At 38.6% G+C, this 17,262-nt stretch overlaps 1 protein-coding gene across 1 annotated transcript in view; it reads left to right on the top strand.

Annotated features, from left to right (window-relative positions):
- The first annotated feature begins 37 nt into the window (after window positions 1-37).
- Window positions 38-17,262, top strand: part of DPP10 (dipeptidyl peptidase like 10) — a 731,390-nt gene continuing 714,165 nt past the window's right edge. The window contains exon 1 of the mRNA XM_003275193.3: window positions 38-675. Coding sequence (XP_003275241.1) covers window positions 604-675 — 72 coding nt within the window. The 5' untranslated portion in view covers window positions 38-603. The remainder of the gene's footprint in view (window positions 676-17,262) is intronic.

Genomic DNA, 17,262 nt, shown 5'->3' on the forward strand with positions numbered 1-17,262 from the left:
TGCGGGGGGCGGGGGGTTGCGTGTGTAGGGGGGGTAACCGCGGAACCCGGCAGCCTTGGGCGCGCGAGTGGGGAGCTCTCGCGCCGCGCAGGGCTCACTCCCTGGTTGCGGTTGCTGAGGAAATGCTGGAGCGCGGCACCCGGCTGCTCCACCTGGCGCGCTGAGCACCGCGCGGGGAGCCCCCGGGGGCTGGCGGTGGGGGGCGCGGACTGCGGTAGAATGCACGCCGGGCTCCTCCGGCTCTGCGAGACGTAGCTCCAGCTCGGTCAGTTGCCGGGGGACCGCCGCTCGCCGCTCCACTAACTTGCCACTTGGTCGTGACTGGTCTCCGAGGCTCGCTACGCTTTGGGTGGTGGGGGGCGGGGAGAGTGGGGAGTTAGAGGGTCTGCGGTAGCCGAAGGAGGGATCCTACGAGGGGGAGCCTGCCTGGTGCCGCTCTTCTTCCCCTCCCTGTCACTCCCCTCCCCCCACCCCGTCGCTGCCGCTTTCCCTTCCGCCAATTCCGAGAGCGACGGGCGCCTGTGACATGCGAACGCTGCCAAGTGACGGTCCCCGAGTCTGAAGTGCCCGCGAGGAAGTGAGCGCCAACGCGGGCCGCCGGCGATGACAGCCATGAAGCAGGAGCAGCAGCCCACCCCGGGGGCCAGGGCGAGCCAGGCGCAGCCGGCGGACCAGGTGAGAGTTGGCAGCTGCGGCCAGGCCCTCCCGGGAGGGGTGGCTCCTGTCCGCGCTCCCCCGCCTCTCCTCCCAGGCTCGGCTCCCACGCCTCCCTCTTCTCACCCTCCCACCCCGCCCCAGTTCCAGGCTCTCCTGCTTATCCATGGACTCTGCGGGAAGTTAGAGCCTCTGAGTGCGCTCCTGGGCCGGGCGAGAGGATGCGCAAGGTGGAGAGCCGCGGGGAAGGGGGAAGAGAGGTAAAGGCTGAAGGTGCCCCGGGGAGCCCCGGCGGGCGGGCCACCGAGGGGGGCAGAGGTGACCAGGGCCAAGGAATGGGGCCTCTTGGCTCCCTATTAATGCACGTTGAAGAAATCTGCTGCGCTCCTGATGTCCACTTACCAGGTTCAAGCCCGGTCTTCTATAGCTGGGACGCTCGCTGGCCAAAGCGACCCGAGTAGGCAAATGACCTTTAGGCGGACGGAGTTTTTCCTTTGCTTTCTTGTTTCTTTTGAGGAGACGGGTGTGTGTTTGTGAGGTGGGGTGTTTGCGGGGGTCGATGGGGGAAGAGTGTCCCAGACATCTGTAGTCTGCTGAGCGGAAAGGAGCTTGGGGAGCAGCAAGGCATTAATTATTAAGGGGAGCCGGGAAGGTGTTGGCTTTAGTGATTTGTTGGATTTGGATGTGTTGTGTCTGCAGAGATGAGGTGCCCTGCGTGGGCTGAGGGTTATTCCTGTCTCTTTCCCGTCCTTCTACACCCGCCAACCCCTTTTTGTTTTGGTCTTTAGAAATCTGTAGCATAACCGTACCGTCGTGGATCCCCATCTCGTCTCTGTCCCTGATTTGGGGTCATTTGGGAGTTCCGTGTCGCTCTTTTTCCAAAGTTGGAGGGTCGGGAGCGCCGAGATACCCTGGCGAGGAGGAGGAGGAGGAGGGAGGCTGTGCTGAGCCGGGTGGAGGTGCGGTCACGTTTACATCAATTAGAAACTATGGGTAGAGAGAGCTGCACTTAGGTCAGGGATTAACTGTGGACCCGCAGGACCCAAGCACTAGGGTAGGAGGATTGGGGATCTTTGCTCGGAGTGCACTGCGAAGGCTGCTGGAGGCGTTCCTGGCAGAAACCCTCCCAGCTTACTGCTAGCTTGGGATGAAGGGAGTGCACCCAGCTAGGCTCCAGCAGCTACTCGGCTTTTCGCATATTCTAAGCACTAAAGAGCCTATTAAGGGGAGCTGTCCAAATCGCCCAGGAGTGGTGGCGAGACAGAGGAGGCGATGCCAGCGATGCTGTTATTAATATTGCAGACTTGGTCATCTCTCTTGGCTTGTGGTCTATTTTCTCCTCTTCCCTCCCCTTCTCTTTTCTCTCGCATATGTTTCACACAGGTGGTGGGGATTACTCAATGACTTAAAGCTCCCTTCTCGTTTATTAGTGGGAGGGGGTTGAATGTTGGCAGTTTGTACAAAGCATTTGTTTTCTTAAACTATCCTGTTTGATCCGTACTCTGAGATAAGTATGAAAATATTAAAACATCATATGTTCCTTCCTTTTATACCCCTTCCTCCTAATCCCCAGCACACATCAGAATGTAAACACTGGTTAGCAGATATAGAAAAATAATTTCAGGACAGGAACATGGATTTAACATCCTCTTTCAGGCTGACAGCCCTTAAATTTCATTAACAAGCCGCCGAGTCTCTCTACTGCTCTTGGAATGGTGCTACCAATAAGAATGATTAGTCAGGTGAGAGTCCCCACATGAAATCTTTGCTCACTAACCTGTGACACCAGCTGGTTACTTGAGGCGCTGCAAACAGTTCAGTGATGGTGGAAGTGGGAGGCAGAAGCAGAGCAGAGCACACAGGAGCTGAAAATGTATGTGTAGATAGTGGGCACGCTGTCTATGCACAACAAATCCCCTTGTCAGGATTAATCTGGTACTTAAAATTCATATGAAGAGATAGGTGCAAGCTCGAATCCATTTTTCTTGTTAGTGTGCATTTTTTAATAGCCACTTCAAATATTCAGGGAGTGGCTACTTTGCAGAACTCTTGCTTTAATAGAGTATTTTAAGTGCCTTTCTGAGTATTGACATGATTTGAAAATGTCAGTTTTATGCATCTTATGCATGTGTTTAAATAGATTGATTTTACGAAGAAAGTCAACTGAAATATATACATGGCAGCATCACAGTAAGGGTTTTTCAAGCACTCCCAGGAAATACTCATATCTAGCATATTTTTGTTCAAAGCTTGACATGTGAAATGATGGACAAAGAATGTGAATGATTCTTGTGAAAGCTTAAACTACTTTCCGTAAGACTACTAAGCTTTTATTAGCCATATTAGTCATTATAGTTTAATTCTGCAATTGCCACACAACTCTCATGCAATACTAGATATAATAGCTTCATAAAGATGTGATTAGTTGTGTGTTTTGTATAATATTTCCAAAAAAGATTCATAAGTTTAAATTAAAATGTACCTTTATGAAATTATACCTAGTGGTTAAATAGGGCATATGTTCCAACAAATCAATCACTATGCATTGATTTTGAATGGTTTAAGCTCTTGCATGTTTCCAAAAATGTCTTCTAGTTTCTATGGTAAAGATTTTTATGAAACCTCAAAGATGCCTTGTCCTGAGGCCATCAAACACCTATTTCCACTTATAGCACAGTGGAAGACCATAATCCTTCCTCTAACTGAAAATGGTTATGAACCATATAATTTGGTTACAGTTACAGTCCTGTAGAGGGCTCAACTTTCCTGTTTTATTTGATCTGTTACTGTCCTCTGGCACACGGTGCCATGACAGGAGGACATGCCCTTCCTCCTTAGAGAATGGTGACAGCAAGAATAGGAGGGACCGTGTAGGGACCGTGTATTTTATGAATATTCTGAATCGTTGGAAATATTTTTATCATCTTAGTAATCTTTCTTTTAAAGATTCTTTGATTAGAAAATATTTACGACAGTTATTTTTGTTGCTTTCATAACACTCCACATTTACAAAATGTCTAAAAACAAATGCCTTGACATGACTAGACACAATCATTTCTTAACATGATCAATATTTCAATTAACATTGAAAGAGCTAAGAACTTTAGTGGCTAATTGTAATTTATTATTGTTTTTAAAAATCACTTCCTGAATGCTTGCCACAGGCAGAGTACTATTCTCAGGGTTCATAAAGTAACATTTAGTGAATGTATTTTTCTATTTGATTCTCAAAGCAGTTTTTTGAGGTGAGTCCTGTTTTTATTCCTATTTTAGAGATGAGAATACAGAGGATTAAGGAAGTTATGGTGGAAGTGAGACTTAGCCAGGAACTCATGGAGGTCTGAAGCCTCACCTTTTAACTTCTATACAATCATGATACAACATATTTCTATTGTAAGAATGAAAACAATTGCAAAGTGTATGTGTATGTGTGTGCATGTGCACAAATTTACCTTGAATATAAAATGAATGAATAATTTGTTTAAAGCTTCAACTATACATGTAAATCACAGCTCTGGAAATTTTAGTTAATATCACGCTACTGATCTAAATAATATAAAAGAACAAGATAGATCCTCATACATTTATAGGAGCTTTTTTTGATCTTTGTATCATTTGTCTCTGATGACGAGACGCTCAAGGTTTGTTAAATGAGTATATATTTTTTTAATGGTCAGACAAGGTTTAGAATTTGTTCACATTTCCACCAGGTGGCACCCTTCTGCTGACTCCAGCGGGTAAAAATATTGCCTAAAAAGCGTGGCTGTTCTTTCAGCTCCAAAAGCAAAACAAAAATAACCACACAAAAACAAAAACAACAAAAACAAAGCCATCCCACTTTTTAGAGTATGACTAAAAAGCATATTTTTAAAAGCAACTATTTGACTACAAAGACAGCATTTGTTATGCATTTTCTTTAAAAAAAGAATGCATTTTGCTAGAAAACCAATCTCTTACAATTGAACGTGAAGCTGTCACTTGATGAAATAATTCATGACCAGAATTGAGATCAAATGTGTAATGTGTAAAATGTCTTCTCTGAAATGTCAATGTGCTTTAGACATTTAGGCAATAATAACTTAAAATGTTTTAATACAGAAACTGCTATTCAGTATTTTTATTTCACCTTTGGTCTAGCAAACCAGATTAAAATATTCAAACATATGCTTAATGAAAAATTGCAAAAGAGTTTTTCTTCCATGTGCCCTTTGCTAATATATACATGTCATAATTTGATCAATAAACTATTGTTTTTAAAACACAACCTTGAAAAGAGCTTTCATAAATCATACTGAAAAATTTTAATTAATAAAAAATATATTACTTTGAATTATTCAACATATAAAATGTCATATTTAATTGAGGGTAGAGTTCTATATAATTTGGTTATAAAAGATAATATACATTAAATAAAGATGTTATATGGAAGTCTATGATTTGAGAGAAAATATGCATTTCCTACTCTCCCTGAATTTCTTATTTTATATATAAATATTATATATTATATAAATTTATAATATAAATATAGATTATATAAATTTATAATATAAATATTATATATAAGGCATTTTGTTTATTGAGTTAAGAACATACCACAAAATATCTCTTGCTTAGAATCTTCTAATATATCTATATATCTGTTTGATTATTTCAGGATCTGAGCAAGTGGTACATTTTAAAAAGATTAAATTAAATAAAAACAACAAAGAAAATTATATTATTAAATATTAATGCTGCGTTATCTTATGAAGCACATTACATTGGAAACAAAACAACCAAATTTCTCCCATTCTGAGTAGAAATAAAGCAAATTCAAAATTTTGGTTTCTTGAATTATTTATGATTACAGAATGTCTTAAGCTTTACTACTTATAGGCACATGTTAAATTTACTTACAGTGTGACATGTAGCAGACAATGCCAGAATGCTGTGACTAAGATTGTGAGATTTTATGCTATCAACCACAAATATTTATTCATCTCTGTCTATGGGTTATGCACTGGAAGTCACGGAGTCAAGTTCATATCCCAGGTCCACCAAAGACCAGTGTGTTTTCTTGGGCAGGATAACTGAATCTCCCCATTTCATGAATGGAGGTGACTGCAGTTCCCTTTAGATGTTTGTTCTAAGGGTTAAATGAAATAATATGTAGGAGTTTTTGAATAAGGCCTGACTCATACCAAGTCTTCTTATTAAATGTGTAGTCTGGGAATAAGAGCCTAGACAAAATAGAAAAAAAAAAAAATCTGGACCTGGTGCAGTGGCTCGCACTTGTAATCCCAGCACTTTGGGAGGCTGAGATAGCTGAATTGAGCCTAAGAGTTCTAGACCAGCGTGGGCAATGTACTGTGACCTTGTCTCTAAAACAAACAAACAAACAAAAACAAAAAAGAAAGAAAGAAAGAATTAGTAGGGTTTAGTGGCATACTCCTGTGGTCCCAGCTACTCAGGAGGCTGCGGTGGGAGGACTGCTTGAGCCTGGGAGGTCAAGACCACAGTGAGCTGAGATTGTGTCACTGCACTCTAGCTTGGGCAACAGAACAAGATCCGGTCTCAAAAAAAAAAAAGCCTCAGGATTATTAAGCCATGTATAGCTGATTCATTATTTTAACTTTACAGACAACCACATTTTGCAGTACACGTATTAGTATGATTACACATGAGTTTTTGGGTGCATGCAAATATTATATTAATGGATTTGGACATCAAACCTATTTTGGCAGGCATCCAGATTTCAAAATATTCTGTTACATCCTGACTTTCATTCAATCAAAATTGAACCGTAAAATTCTTCACTGTTCTACTCTGTAAGAAGTCAGGCTAAAAGTAAACTTTGGCTAATTCTCACCAAGAGTTGAATTAGCTGCTGAATATGTTGCATACTGTTTTCAATGCAATGCACTTCCCAAGGTAATTAGCATGAGAAAGAGGATATTTAAAGGAAAGACAGATGGGATTTATAGAAATATGTCAGGAGGTGAGATTTCAGTCAATGTAGCAGGAGAGTGTGCTTGACAGTGGAGCCACCAAGAACCCAGGGTGCATGCCCCTATTGTTATGGGGAGGGGCATGAAATTGGATTAAACATAAGTCAAAAGACTTTTTCACAAATTTTTTCTACAGCTTTTTCTGTGTAACCTTTAAACACACATGTATGCTCCACTTATTAAAATCATCTCCATATATTTTCATACTTGCTAAGTGACTTGTGTGTCCTAACCAAGTTCATGTATGACTAACATTAGAATGGGGGCCATATACTAAGACATACATCAACCAAAAAAAGGTTGGAGGTTTTTCCATCTGAAGACCTGTACAAGGTCCAAAAAGAGGCCAGATAAATGGTAAAGGGACTGTAAACTTCTTCATAAACTTATATCCTTATGGATAGTTAGAATTATTCTTGCTCTAGTGAATGCTGTCCTGCCTTGAGAAGTCGTGGAGTTTAGTATTGATTATTCCCAGCATACTCTTGTTTTAAAGTTTTTATTGACCTGATCCACAAGGTTTCTGGCAATAACCAATCTCTGTTGATTTGTCTCTATCTAATAGCACCTGTTCTCTAAGGCTTTTAAAATTAGCACTTACCTTCTTTCTACATGGTAGACATTCTTGTCATTGACTACATATTAACTCAAGGAATGGTTGTCATTTTCAGTATAGTAGAGAGGGCTGGGAAGTAGGTTCAGTGGGGAGACTGGGGCACTGAAAAGAAAGCTCTTCTATTGTAGATTTATGTTTGTTAAGCTTTCTTAAATTCTTAGAATTTCAGGCATATCCATTTGTAATGGTAAATGTGTCACCCACTGCCAGGCTAAATACAGAAAACTCACTTTTATCCAAAACTGATAAAATAAATGTTTTGAATTGTTCTGTTCTGTAATTGATGTGAACAGTATTCTTTTAATGTCTTCTACAAAATAAAAAAAAATTTCTAAGTTTATCATGCCATAGTTTATTTAAAAGTTACTAAAATATTCTATAACATTTTTGGAATTGCCAAATGATTTTCAAATTTAATTACATTTTGGGGAGAGGCAACGTGATGTAAGACTGAGAACAAAGTCAAACAGATTTCAGGTTGATTCCTTCCTCTACGATTTACTAGGCAATTTATAATCCCACCAAAACCATTCTTTCGTCTTGAAAAGGGAGAGAATGGTGAGAATGTTGCAATAATTAGAGAATCTATGTGAATGAGTTTTTATTGCATCTGGCTCAAGCTTGAAACCTAATAAGTATTTTCATTTTTAATGCTATCATGCTTCTAGATCATATGAGAAGGATATTTTCTTCTTTTACAAAAGTAAATTTGTATTTATGTTAATGAAAATGCTTAATATGTGTGTGTACACCATTATCAAATATATACACACTATACACACACATATATATATATGTATGATCTAAATGCTATGGGTCTTTTATAGGTAGATTATTGTAGGGCATTAGATGAAAATGAATTTGTGACAACTTGACTGATTTCTACTATTTTTAGATGACAGTCTATTTTCACAAAAGCCTTAGAGTCTTGTTTGATGTGTTCATGGTTTAATATTCTCTTTCCAGAAATTTGGTTCCCCGGAATGATTCACGTAGAAATTCTCTGCATATAGGAACTGGAGATATTATTGAATTGAAATTTAAGAAAAGTTAGTTGAGGCATAATCAAAACCGACTTTACATTTGGGAATGTTCTCCAGCCAATCTATGTATTATCTAACTTTATATTATTGTAATGCGTCATGCTTACTGGTTTTCTCAGGTCAGGACAAAATAGCTATGTATCAGATTATAAAAGATAGCAAATGAAGAAAAGTGAGGAAAAAAGCTGTTTTTATTATCTTTATCCCCACTCTTTTTGATACCTAAATGAAGATTCAGTTTCTTATTCCATCTGAGAAACTCTGCTCTGAAAACAGAAATGTGACAAATTTGTATTACATAATCAAGAACTTGAGTGGCAGGCTGCCCTGTGATTTATTTTCAAATAATGGAACAGAGAGACCACTTGAAGTTTCATTAATAATGCTTGTACAGGGAGAAATAGACCTTTCATGTTATTGGAACATGGGTTTACTTTTGGCAAGAATTGAGTAAGTGAAAACTCTGATGTTCATACTTACATTAATCAAATCTCACCTCCAGAAATGGTTTTAATATAAGTTAATGAATGCAAAACATGACTCTTTTTTTCATTTCACATGTTTTAAAACGAGTACTAGAAGTCTTTTGTAAAGCAATTCTTTAAATCGATGTGTCACAAGTTTGCATTGATAATTCTTCTCTCTTAGACACAGAATAGAAGATGAGGAACTGAGGCAATGTTTGAATAGAGGTAAAAATATATCTTTTTGAGAGGAAAAAATCCTGAAATCCATGAAGGATTCCCCAAATTTAGAATAGGTCATTTGGCAAAATTAGTCTATAATTTAAATTTCCTAGGATCTATGAAATTATGAATAGATTTTCTATCTACCTCACTAGCTTTTAGGGACTTCAAGGGAAAAGACGATACGTTTCACTTGTATGTACCTTTTTAGAGTACTATAAAACATAAGTGGTCCAATAAATAAAGTGAACATATTTTGAAGCCATACCCAACATCTTCATCAGGGTTATTTCTTTTTTTCTGATCTTAAGAATTGTGTGTACCCTACTTCTTGACAACCACATTGAGAGTGATAGGCATGTGTGAATTGAACCAGAAGTTGAAATGGAAGAGACTCCCCCTCCTTCACATTTACGAAGGTTGCTTATAATTGCTCCAAAATGAGATTTACTCAACTTTAGGCCACTGTAGCATGATGAGTGGCTCTTTATTACACATTTCTATTTGCTCAGAGTCAGTATCTCTGTATTCCAGGGTGGTACTTTTCATTCCTTCATCTCTCTTTGCATGAATGCCATCTCCAAACCCAAATCCAGTTCCCTCTTCCTCTCTACATTTCTGAGAGCCATCGTCTGTCTAAGAGTTGACTGACTTGCTGACAAAGAATACTTTGATATTGGCTGGGCATGGTGGCTCGTGCCTGTAATCTCAGCACTTTGGAAGGCCAAGGCAGGTGGATCACCTGAGGTCAGGAGTTTGAGACCAGGCTAGGCCAACATGGTGAAACCTTGTCTCTACTAAAAATACAAAAATTAGCCAGGTGTGGTGCCACATGCCTATAATCCTAGGTACTCAGGAGGCTGAGGCTGGAGAATTGCTTGAACCCAGGAGGCAGAGGTTGCTGGCAGCCGAGATTGTGCCACTGAACTCCAGCCTGGGTGGCAGAGCGAGGCTCCATCAAAAAAAAAAAAAAAAAAAAAAAAAGAAAAGAAAAGAAAAAGAATAGTTGGATATTGGTAGCAGCATTGCCTTTCTAAATTCTTTCCTTCAAACAGCCATAACATGATAAATGATGACAACATTCAGAGAAACTGTTGTTTCCTGAATGTCACACCTTTGTATTCAAATCAGGAAACAGACAATGGAGAGGTGAAGTGACTTGTCTAAGGTCACACTGTTGTTTAGAATTAGAAGCAGTACTTGATTCTGGGTCTCTTTCCATATAGCCATTCCCAGATTCAGCTTCTGATACAAAGCCTTTGGTGGTGTCATGGTGGCACATCTGCCTTCCTTGCCACTTGACATAAGTATAACCTTTTTTTAAAACAAAACAAAACAAAACAAAACATGTTTTAAAATGCTTTGTGTCCCTAGGCAAAGCTCATTTGACATTTCTTGATTTCTCCTTTGTGATGTGCTAGTTCTAGGTCAGTGGTCCTTAGACTTTTGGCGCCTGCCTGGCCACCAGACATCACAGAAGTGCATATGCATCTTCTGTACTTTGCCATGGCAAGAGGTTACACCCAAAGCCATAATGCCATTCTGAAAGTAAACTGTGAAATTCACTACTCCAATGAAATGGCAGTACCACCACTACACAAACAGAAGTTGACTTTCTCAAGCTTCCCGTCTTACTCTCAGCATGAATAAGCAACTGCTGCTGTCTACACACAGCATTTGAAATTGCAACTCCCAGCAATGTAGTAGCAATTGGGTGAATCCCTCCTAAAGGAGAGATGCTCTTAAAAACTGGGGAATGCATGCAGGTAAATTTTAGAGCTTTCTTGGGACATTAATGGAAACAACAGACTTCTGATACACTGGGATTCTTGGTAAGAAAGGCTTTTCACCCGGGCGTAGTGGTGGGCTCCTGTAGTCCCAGCTACTCGGGAGGCTGAGGCAGGAGAATAGCGTGCACCCGGGAGGCGGAGCTTACAGTGAGCCAAGATTGCACCACTGCACTCCAGCCTGGGCGACAGAGTAAGACTCCATCTCAAAAAAAAAAAAAAAAAAAACATTTCCAGAAGCTGATTATTTGTATTTTCAGACAGAGTTTTCAGAGCACCATGTTCCAATACAGAACAGAGAAATGATTATATGCTAAATAAATAAGTCCATGAGAATAATTTTTGAGACACATATAATTATTTTTAGTGGATACACCTGGGGATTTCTATTCATTTAACCTGACTTTAAACCCTAGAACCTTGACATACAACTTACCCAGCCTCGCTGTATCTGATACTTCATCTGAAAATGAAATGATGTTTATTTTGCAGAAGTGTTGTGAGGATCAGCAGTGAAATAGGTTTACTGTCCAAGAGGTGCTGGAAAATGGTGGTGCTTATTATTTGGTTATTAATATGTGTTGGGTTGTTATACCAGACATAGACAGAGTGATAGAAAATCAAACTATGTTGGATGTTGAAGTTCCCAGAAGTTGGAAACACAGCTTTAAAGCACCTTTTGTCATTGTTTGACATTGGAAGCTTAAGGGCATCTTTAATATTCAACTCCTGTTTTTGTTGGTGTGCAGATTATGTAGAGTCCTCCTGACTCCAAAGCAAACATGGATTGGGAGTTAGTTAAGAAAATATATGGCATCCGTTTTTATATTTCTTATCACGCAGAGAAGTTGACAAAGTTTATATTTTGAAAATGGAAAACTGAACATGCATTTACTTTTCTGAATTTGTTTTTTTTTTCCTTTCCCCATCTCCATGGTTAAATTCCATCTCATGCTTATAAAGTACTCTGCATTTGGAGTGCAGCTTCGTTCCTTCTCAGAGCTACAGTTCTTGAGCTGTAACAGTGAATCCAAAAAAGCTAATATGCAATCACAGATGGTGCAAATATTTGAAAATGGGTAAACACAGTCTAGGATTAGCTGCTTGGACTCAGAAATGTCAGCTTCACATTGCTTATTGGTCACACAAGGCAATTTTAGTTAAGGAAAACCCAGGATAAAGCCATCATGATATAAAATTGCTGGTTTGAAGATGTGCAGCATAACAAGCCCATAATTGTTATGTAAACCTCAAAATGAGTCATTCTGTAACAAGAAAAAGATATTTTAGAGAGATCACAAAGCACCAACAGGTTATATAGGGCTAAAAAATTAAGCAAATACCATACAATGTTCCTGTTGTACAGTACCATCTACTGACTTCCATTTACAGCCAATTTTTAAGGAGAAAATATCCATTCTTATGGGTATGTTTTAGGTAGGCACATATTAAATGACCTGAGCGTGAGATGCAACAGTCAAATTGCCAGCGTAAAATCTGCAGATGGTAATGATTAGTAGCATGCACTGTGGGCTCATAGTTCTGACTCTGAGAGTCTTAAGTAATAGAATCCCATTTTCTTTCCATTATCCTCCTTTAAGATGTACATATTTTTTGAATGAATCTTACAACCGACTATGTGATTAAGTTACCTGGTTTACTGATAAGGCAGTGGAGAACGATAAAGGCTGATTTGCTCGAAATCATACAACTGATCAATTTGGTACAGTAGAAAGAAGAGTTCCTCCTACTTAGGTTAAGAGTTGGTAGAAGGAGCTTCACTCAATTATCAGAATCATAGAAATCATTTTGGATTGTCTGTAAGGATGTCGATAAAGAAAAAAATGATGAGAATGTAAGTGGAAAGGTTCCAGCTGGTTTGGGGTTTTATTTTTATTTTTGCTAGCAGGTTTAATACGAAGATGTATTATATAGATTCTATCTGGAAGCAATAAGGTTAACTATCATGGTTTGTGTAAAGTCTACATTTTCTGCAGTATCTCATTTTCCTGATGAAGTAGAAGAGAGTAGGAAGACCCGTTCCAGATCAGACATGAAGATCTGTAAGACGGTATTGCTCCCTTTCAATGTACTGTTTCCAAATAAAAAAATGTGGTTCTCATATAAATATGTAGTGAATATCTGTCAAGAATTTAACTTATTAAAGGAACCATCAAGATGGTAAAGTTGGTTCAAACAGTATTTGAGGAAGAGAGATTTATGTAGTCTGAAAAGTAATGGCTTACAAAGTTTACAAAATTAAATACAAAACTGGTTAATATTTAGGCCATAACTTATGTGTTTGTCTTTGATAGCAGACAGAAATTTTTTGGTACTCATATATTTTCTATAATTAACATCTAACTTTATAGACTGTGGGCCTATGTAATAGCAAATAGAGAAAATAGGGTACATTCTCCTAAAATTATATAATCATATGTCGGCTGATTAGATAGTGCCCCAGTTTGATACTGAAAAGATGAATGTATAGTTATACTTGTTTTTATTTACAGTTCTTAAATTGTTTTCTTAACATTCCCAAGCTCAGAAAAATTGTGCAATCTGGGCCTACACTTGATGTCACAGCCAACTTCTTAAGCCATTTTATTAAAGTTTTCTATAAACCCTATGGAGCTTCCAGTGTCAGATTTGATTCACCAGCAGTGAGGTCCTGGAATGCAGCCAGTCAGCCAACACTGCTTGTCAGGTTTGTCCCAAGAAATTGATGCAGGTGTCTATGAAGGCTAGAGGAGAACAATTTGGTAGTCTCAAATAGCTTTTCTTTGGAGAAGATGAGATAGGATAATTGCACACAAGGAAGCGAAAAACCATTCTTGGAGGATTTAGCAAAATGAGGTTCAGATCAAGCTGCATGGTGGTAGTTGTTCCTAGAGATGGCTACTTTTAGAACCTGCCCTTAGGGAGAAGAGAGATTAACTACCAAAATGGTGTGATTTAAGGCAAATCATAAATTTTCATTCCCTTGTGGCTCGCACCCCTGACTGTCAGTGTTCTGAAAAATAGCTCTTCTCATTCATCTGTGTAGCTCCGGATTCCGCCATGACTTCCTTTGTTCCTTTAACTTCTGGCTGGGCAGGGGATATTAACAATTTATGTCTAATTTGTATTCATTTCCTGCTCCATGATTGCTTGGTATGCTCTGTCTTGAGAACTCATATTTGGGGGCCAGAGAAAATGAGGGCCTTAGAATTTAAGAGGGGTGGGGGAACAGGAAGAAATAAACATTTGAATGGGATTGGGAAACTCGAGAGACTCACCACTTGCACATGGGGCAAGCTACTTCCCTTCCCTTGCCCTTTCCCACCAGTGTTAAAAAAAAAAAAGTAAGTTTACACGAGTACTTCTGTGCAGTGTAAAAAGGGGTTCAACGAATAATTTGGAGTTTAAAAAACTTAGTGAATTATTGAACCTTAGTTTCCTAAAATATCTTTTACTTTCTCACAGAAAAGACCAGCACTATTCAATGGTACATACTGGAAAGATGAAAATGTTCTGTATTGGTGTTTTTCAATATGATAACCGCCAGCTACACATGGCTATCATGTTAAACACTTGAATTGTGACAGTGACACTGAAGAATTGTAGTTGTAATTTTACTTAATTTTAATTAATTTAAGCTTAAGTAGCTGTATGTGGCTAGGGCTGCTATATTACAGAATCAGTTTTAGAACACTATCCAAACTTTAATGTGGGTATGAATCACTTGGGGATGTTGCTGAAAAACAGATTCTAGTCCAGTGAATGTGAGGTGGGGTCCCAGATTCTGCATTTATAGCAGGTGCCCAGATGATGCCTAGTCTGTGGACCACACTCTGAGAAGTAAGGCTTTATTTCTCAAAAGCAAGGATTCTCTAATCCTAATTTATGTCTTTAGCCAGGCTGACACTTGTCCTAGAAGATGAGTCAGATGAGCCTGTAGCAAAATTACAAAATATGACTTTCAGATTATAAAAAGAAAATAATTTCAGTGATGAAATTATTGGTATTTTTATTATTGACAGTAGCTAAAATTTTGAGTCTATACTATTTTTATATATAGTATATTTATATTTTATACATTTTATAAAAATTTTAAAAAATATTTATATATAAATATATGTCATATTTATATATACACATTTTATATTTATAATATTTGTATATTTATATAATACAATCATCAGTTGCTTAAATTTTATTTAATCCTCACCATAACCTTATGTAATAGATTCCACTTTTATTCCAGTTTTGCAAATGAGGATCTGAGGTTTATTAAAGTTAAGAGACTCCCAAGACTGCACAGGCAGTAAATGCAGGAGTTGTCTTTTGATCACATACAGTCATACATACTATAATAACCATCAACTTCTTTCCTCTTATTAAGTGGAGGCCAATGATTTCCCACTTGCGGCTAATCAATAAATCGTATTTGATTCTTTCTACCAATGATAATAGTAAGAGCCATACTAGTAGTTGTAGTAGTAACGCTCACTAGAACTCTGTGTACAAGTTAGTACTGTCATCCCCACTTTAAAGATGAGGAAATTGAGGTTCAGAGAGGGGACCTCTTTGATTACATAATTTGATTATGACCACATAACTTGGAGGTGGCAGAACCGGGTTTTGAACCTGGATTGTCTGCCTCTGGAGTCCATGCCCTTGTCTATTCCAGTAGACAGTTTCTCATGTGTTCAGTGAGCACCTGCTCTCTTAGGCAATGTGCTCTGAGCATGGCTACGGCCTTCTGTATATTCAACCGAGAATGGAGTTTACTTTGAAAATTTTAATCATGTATAATTTTATGTCTATCAAAAATATTTTAAGACAAAAAGTCACTCTTTATTGTCCAAAATGTATAATTTAGTTTGTATCATCTTTGAAGCCAATTTTTAAATTCGTTTGTCATCTACGAAGCTGACTTTTTAATTGTGCATATTTAGTTTTAGATCTTACCTCCACTTTTTTATTAGTGAAGAACTGGTGAGCACTGTAAGATGTGTACTTGTATGTGTGTGTATATGTGTATATACTAGTGTAAATTTTACAGTTTAGAAAAACTTAAAATTGTCTTCCTTGTCTCCCATAATGAACTTGAGCAACAAATTGGCTTCATCATTTTATGAAAGAGAAGGTGAATACTTTGCTCCCGGTTTTTCAGTAACCTAAACATCTGATTTAAGCCAAATTTTTCAGAGGTCTTTGTCATTTTGTTTAGTTCGGCAGTCAGTGCTAACAGAGTCTATTTTTTTCACTTCCAATTTTAAATAAAACACACAATCTTCTTTAATTTCTGAATAGCATATTCATGTAGGTCAAACATCAAATATTACACAAATATATACAGTGGAATGTCTCCTTCCCAGAGTTGTTCCCCAGCTGTGCAGTTCCTCATTCTATCATTCTTTTTATAGGTAATCACTAATATTATTTTCATTTATTTCTTCCAGAGAAATGTTTGTAGTTTCAAGCTAGTCTAGATGCATTCTTTACCTCTCCTTTTATAAAAATGTTAGCAGACATGTTTATTTTAAAGTGCATAACATTGCTTTTTGTTTTGTTTTGTTTTTGTTTTTTCTTTCTTTCTTTTTTTTTTTTTTTTTTTGAGACAGAGTCTTGCTCTGTGGCCCAGGCTGGAGTACAGTGGCGCTATCTTGGCTCACTGCAAGCTCTGCCTCCCGGGTTCATGCCATTCTCCTGCCTCAGCCTCCTGAGTAGCTGGGATTATAGGTGCCCGCTACCACACCCAGCTAATTTTTTGTATTTTTAGTAGAGACGGGGATTCACTGCATTAGCCAGGATGGTCTTGATCTCCTGACCTCGTGATCCACCTGCCTCGGCCTCCCAAAGTGACATTGCTTTTTTTGATAAAAATCTTGATATTATCAAAATAGACCCTCTAAAAGTTGGCTTCTTTAAAAAATGTTCCTCCTTTTTTCATGATGAATTAGATATTATGTGTCTCATAAACTGATAAGTGATAGCCAGTCTTGGTGCAGGTGTGTTTACTGTGCCCTTGCCTACACACAGAAGGGAAGAGTAATGCTCTCCACACATTGCCTGACAAACAGTAGGTGCTCATTAAACACCTGAGACACTGTCTACTGGAGTAGACAAGGGCATGGACTCTAGGGGCAGACAATCCAGGTTCAAAACCCGGTTCTGCCACCTAGAAGTCATGTGGCCCTAGTCAAATTACTTTCCTTCTCTGAACCTCAGTTTCCTCATCTTTAAAATGAGAACAACAGACTAACTTGCACACAGAGTTCTAATGAACATTATTACTACAACGACTGCTATGAATACCACTACTGTCATCTGTGGAAGAGAGTGGCTACTTTACTGGTCAACCACAATCAGCAAATCATTGGCCTCAATTTCATAAAGAAAATAAATTGATGGTTATTATGGTATGTATGATTGCATGTAACCTAAAGATAACTACTGCATTTATTAGCTGTTCTGTATTGGGTATCCCTTAACCTCTCTGAA

This window comes from Nomascus leucogenys, chromosome 20 (genome assembly GCF_006542625.1).
Source record: "Nomascus leucogenys isolate Asia chromosome 20, Asia_NLE_v1, whole genome shotgun sequence".
NCBI lineage: Eukaryota > Metazoa > Chordata > Mammalia > Primates > Hylobatidae > Nomascus > Nomascus leucogenys.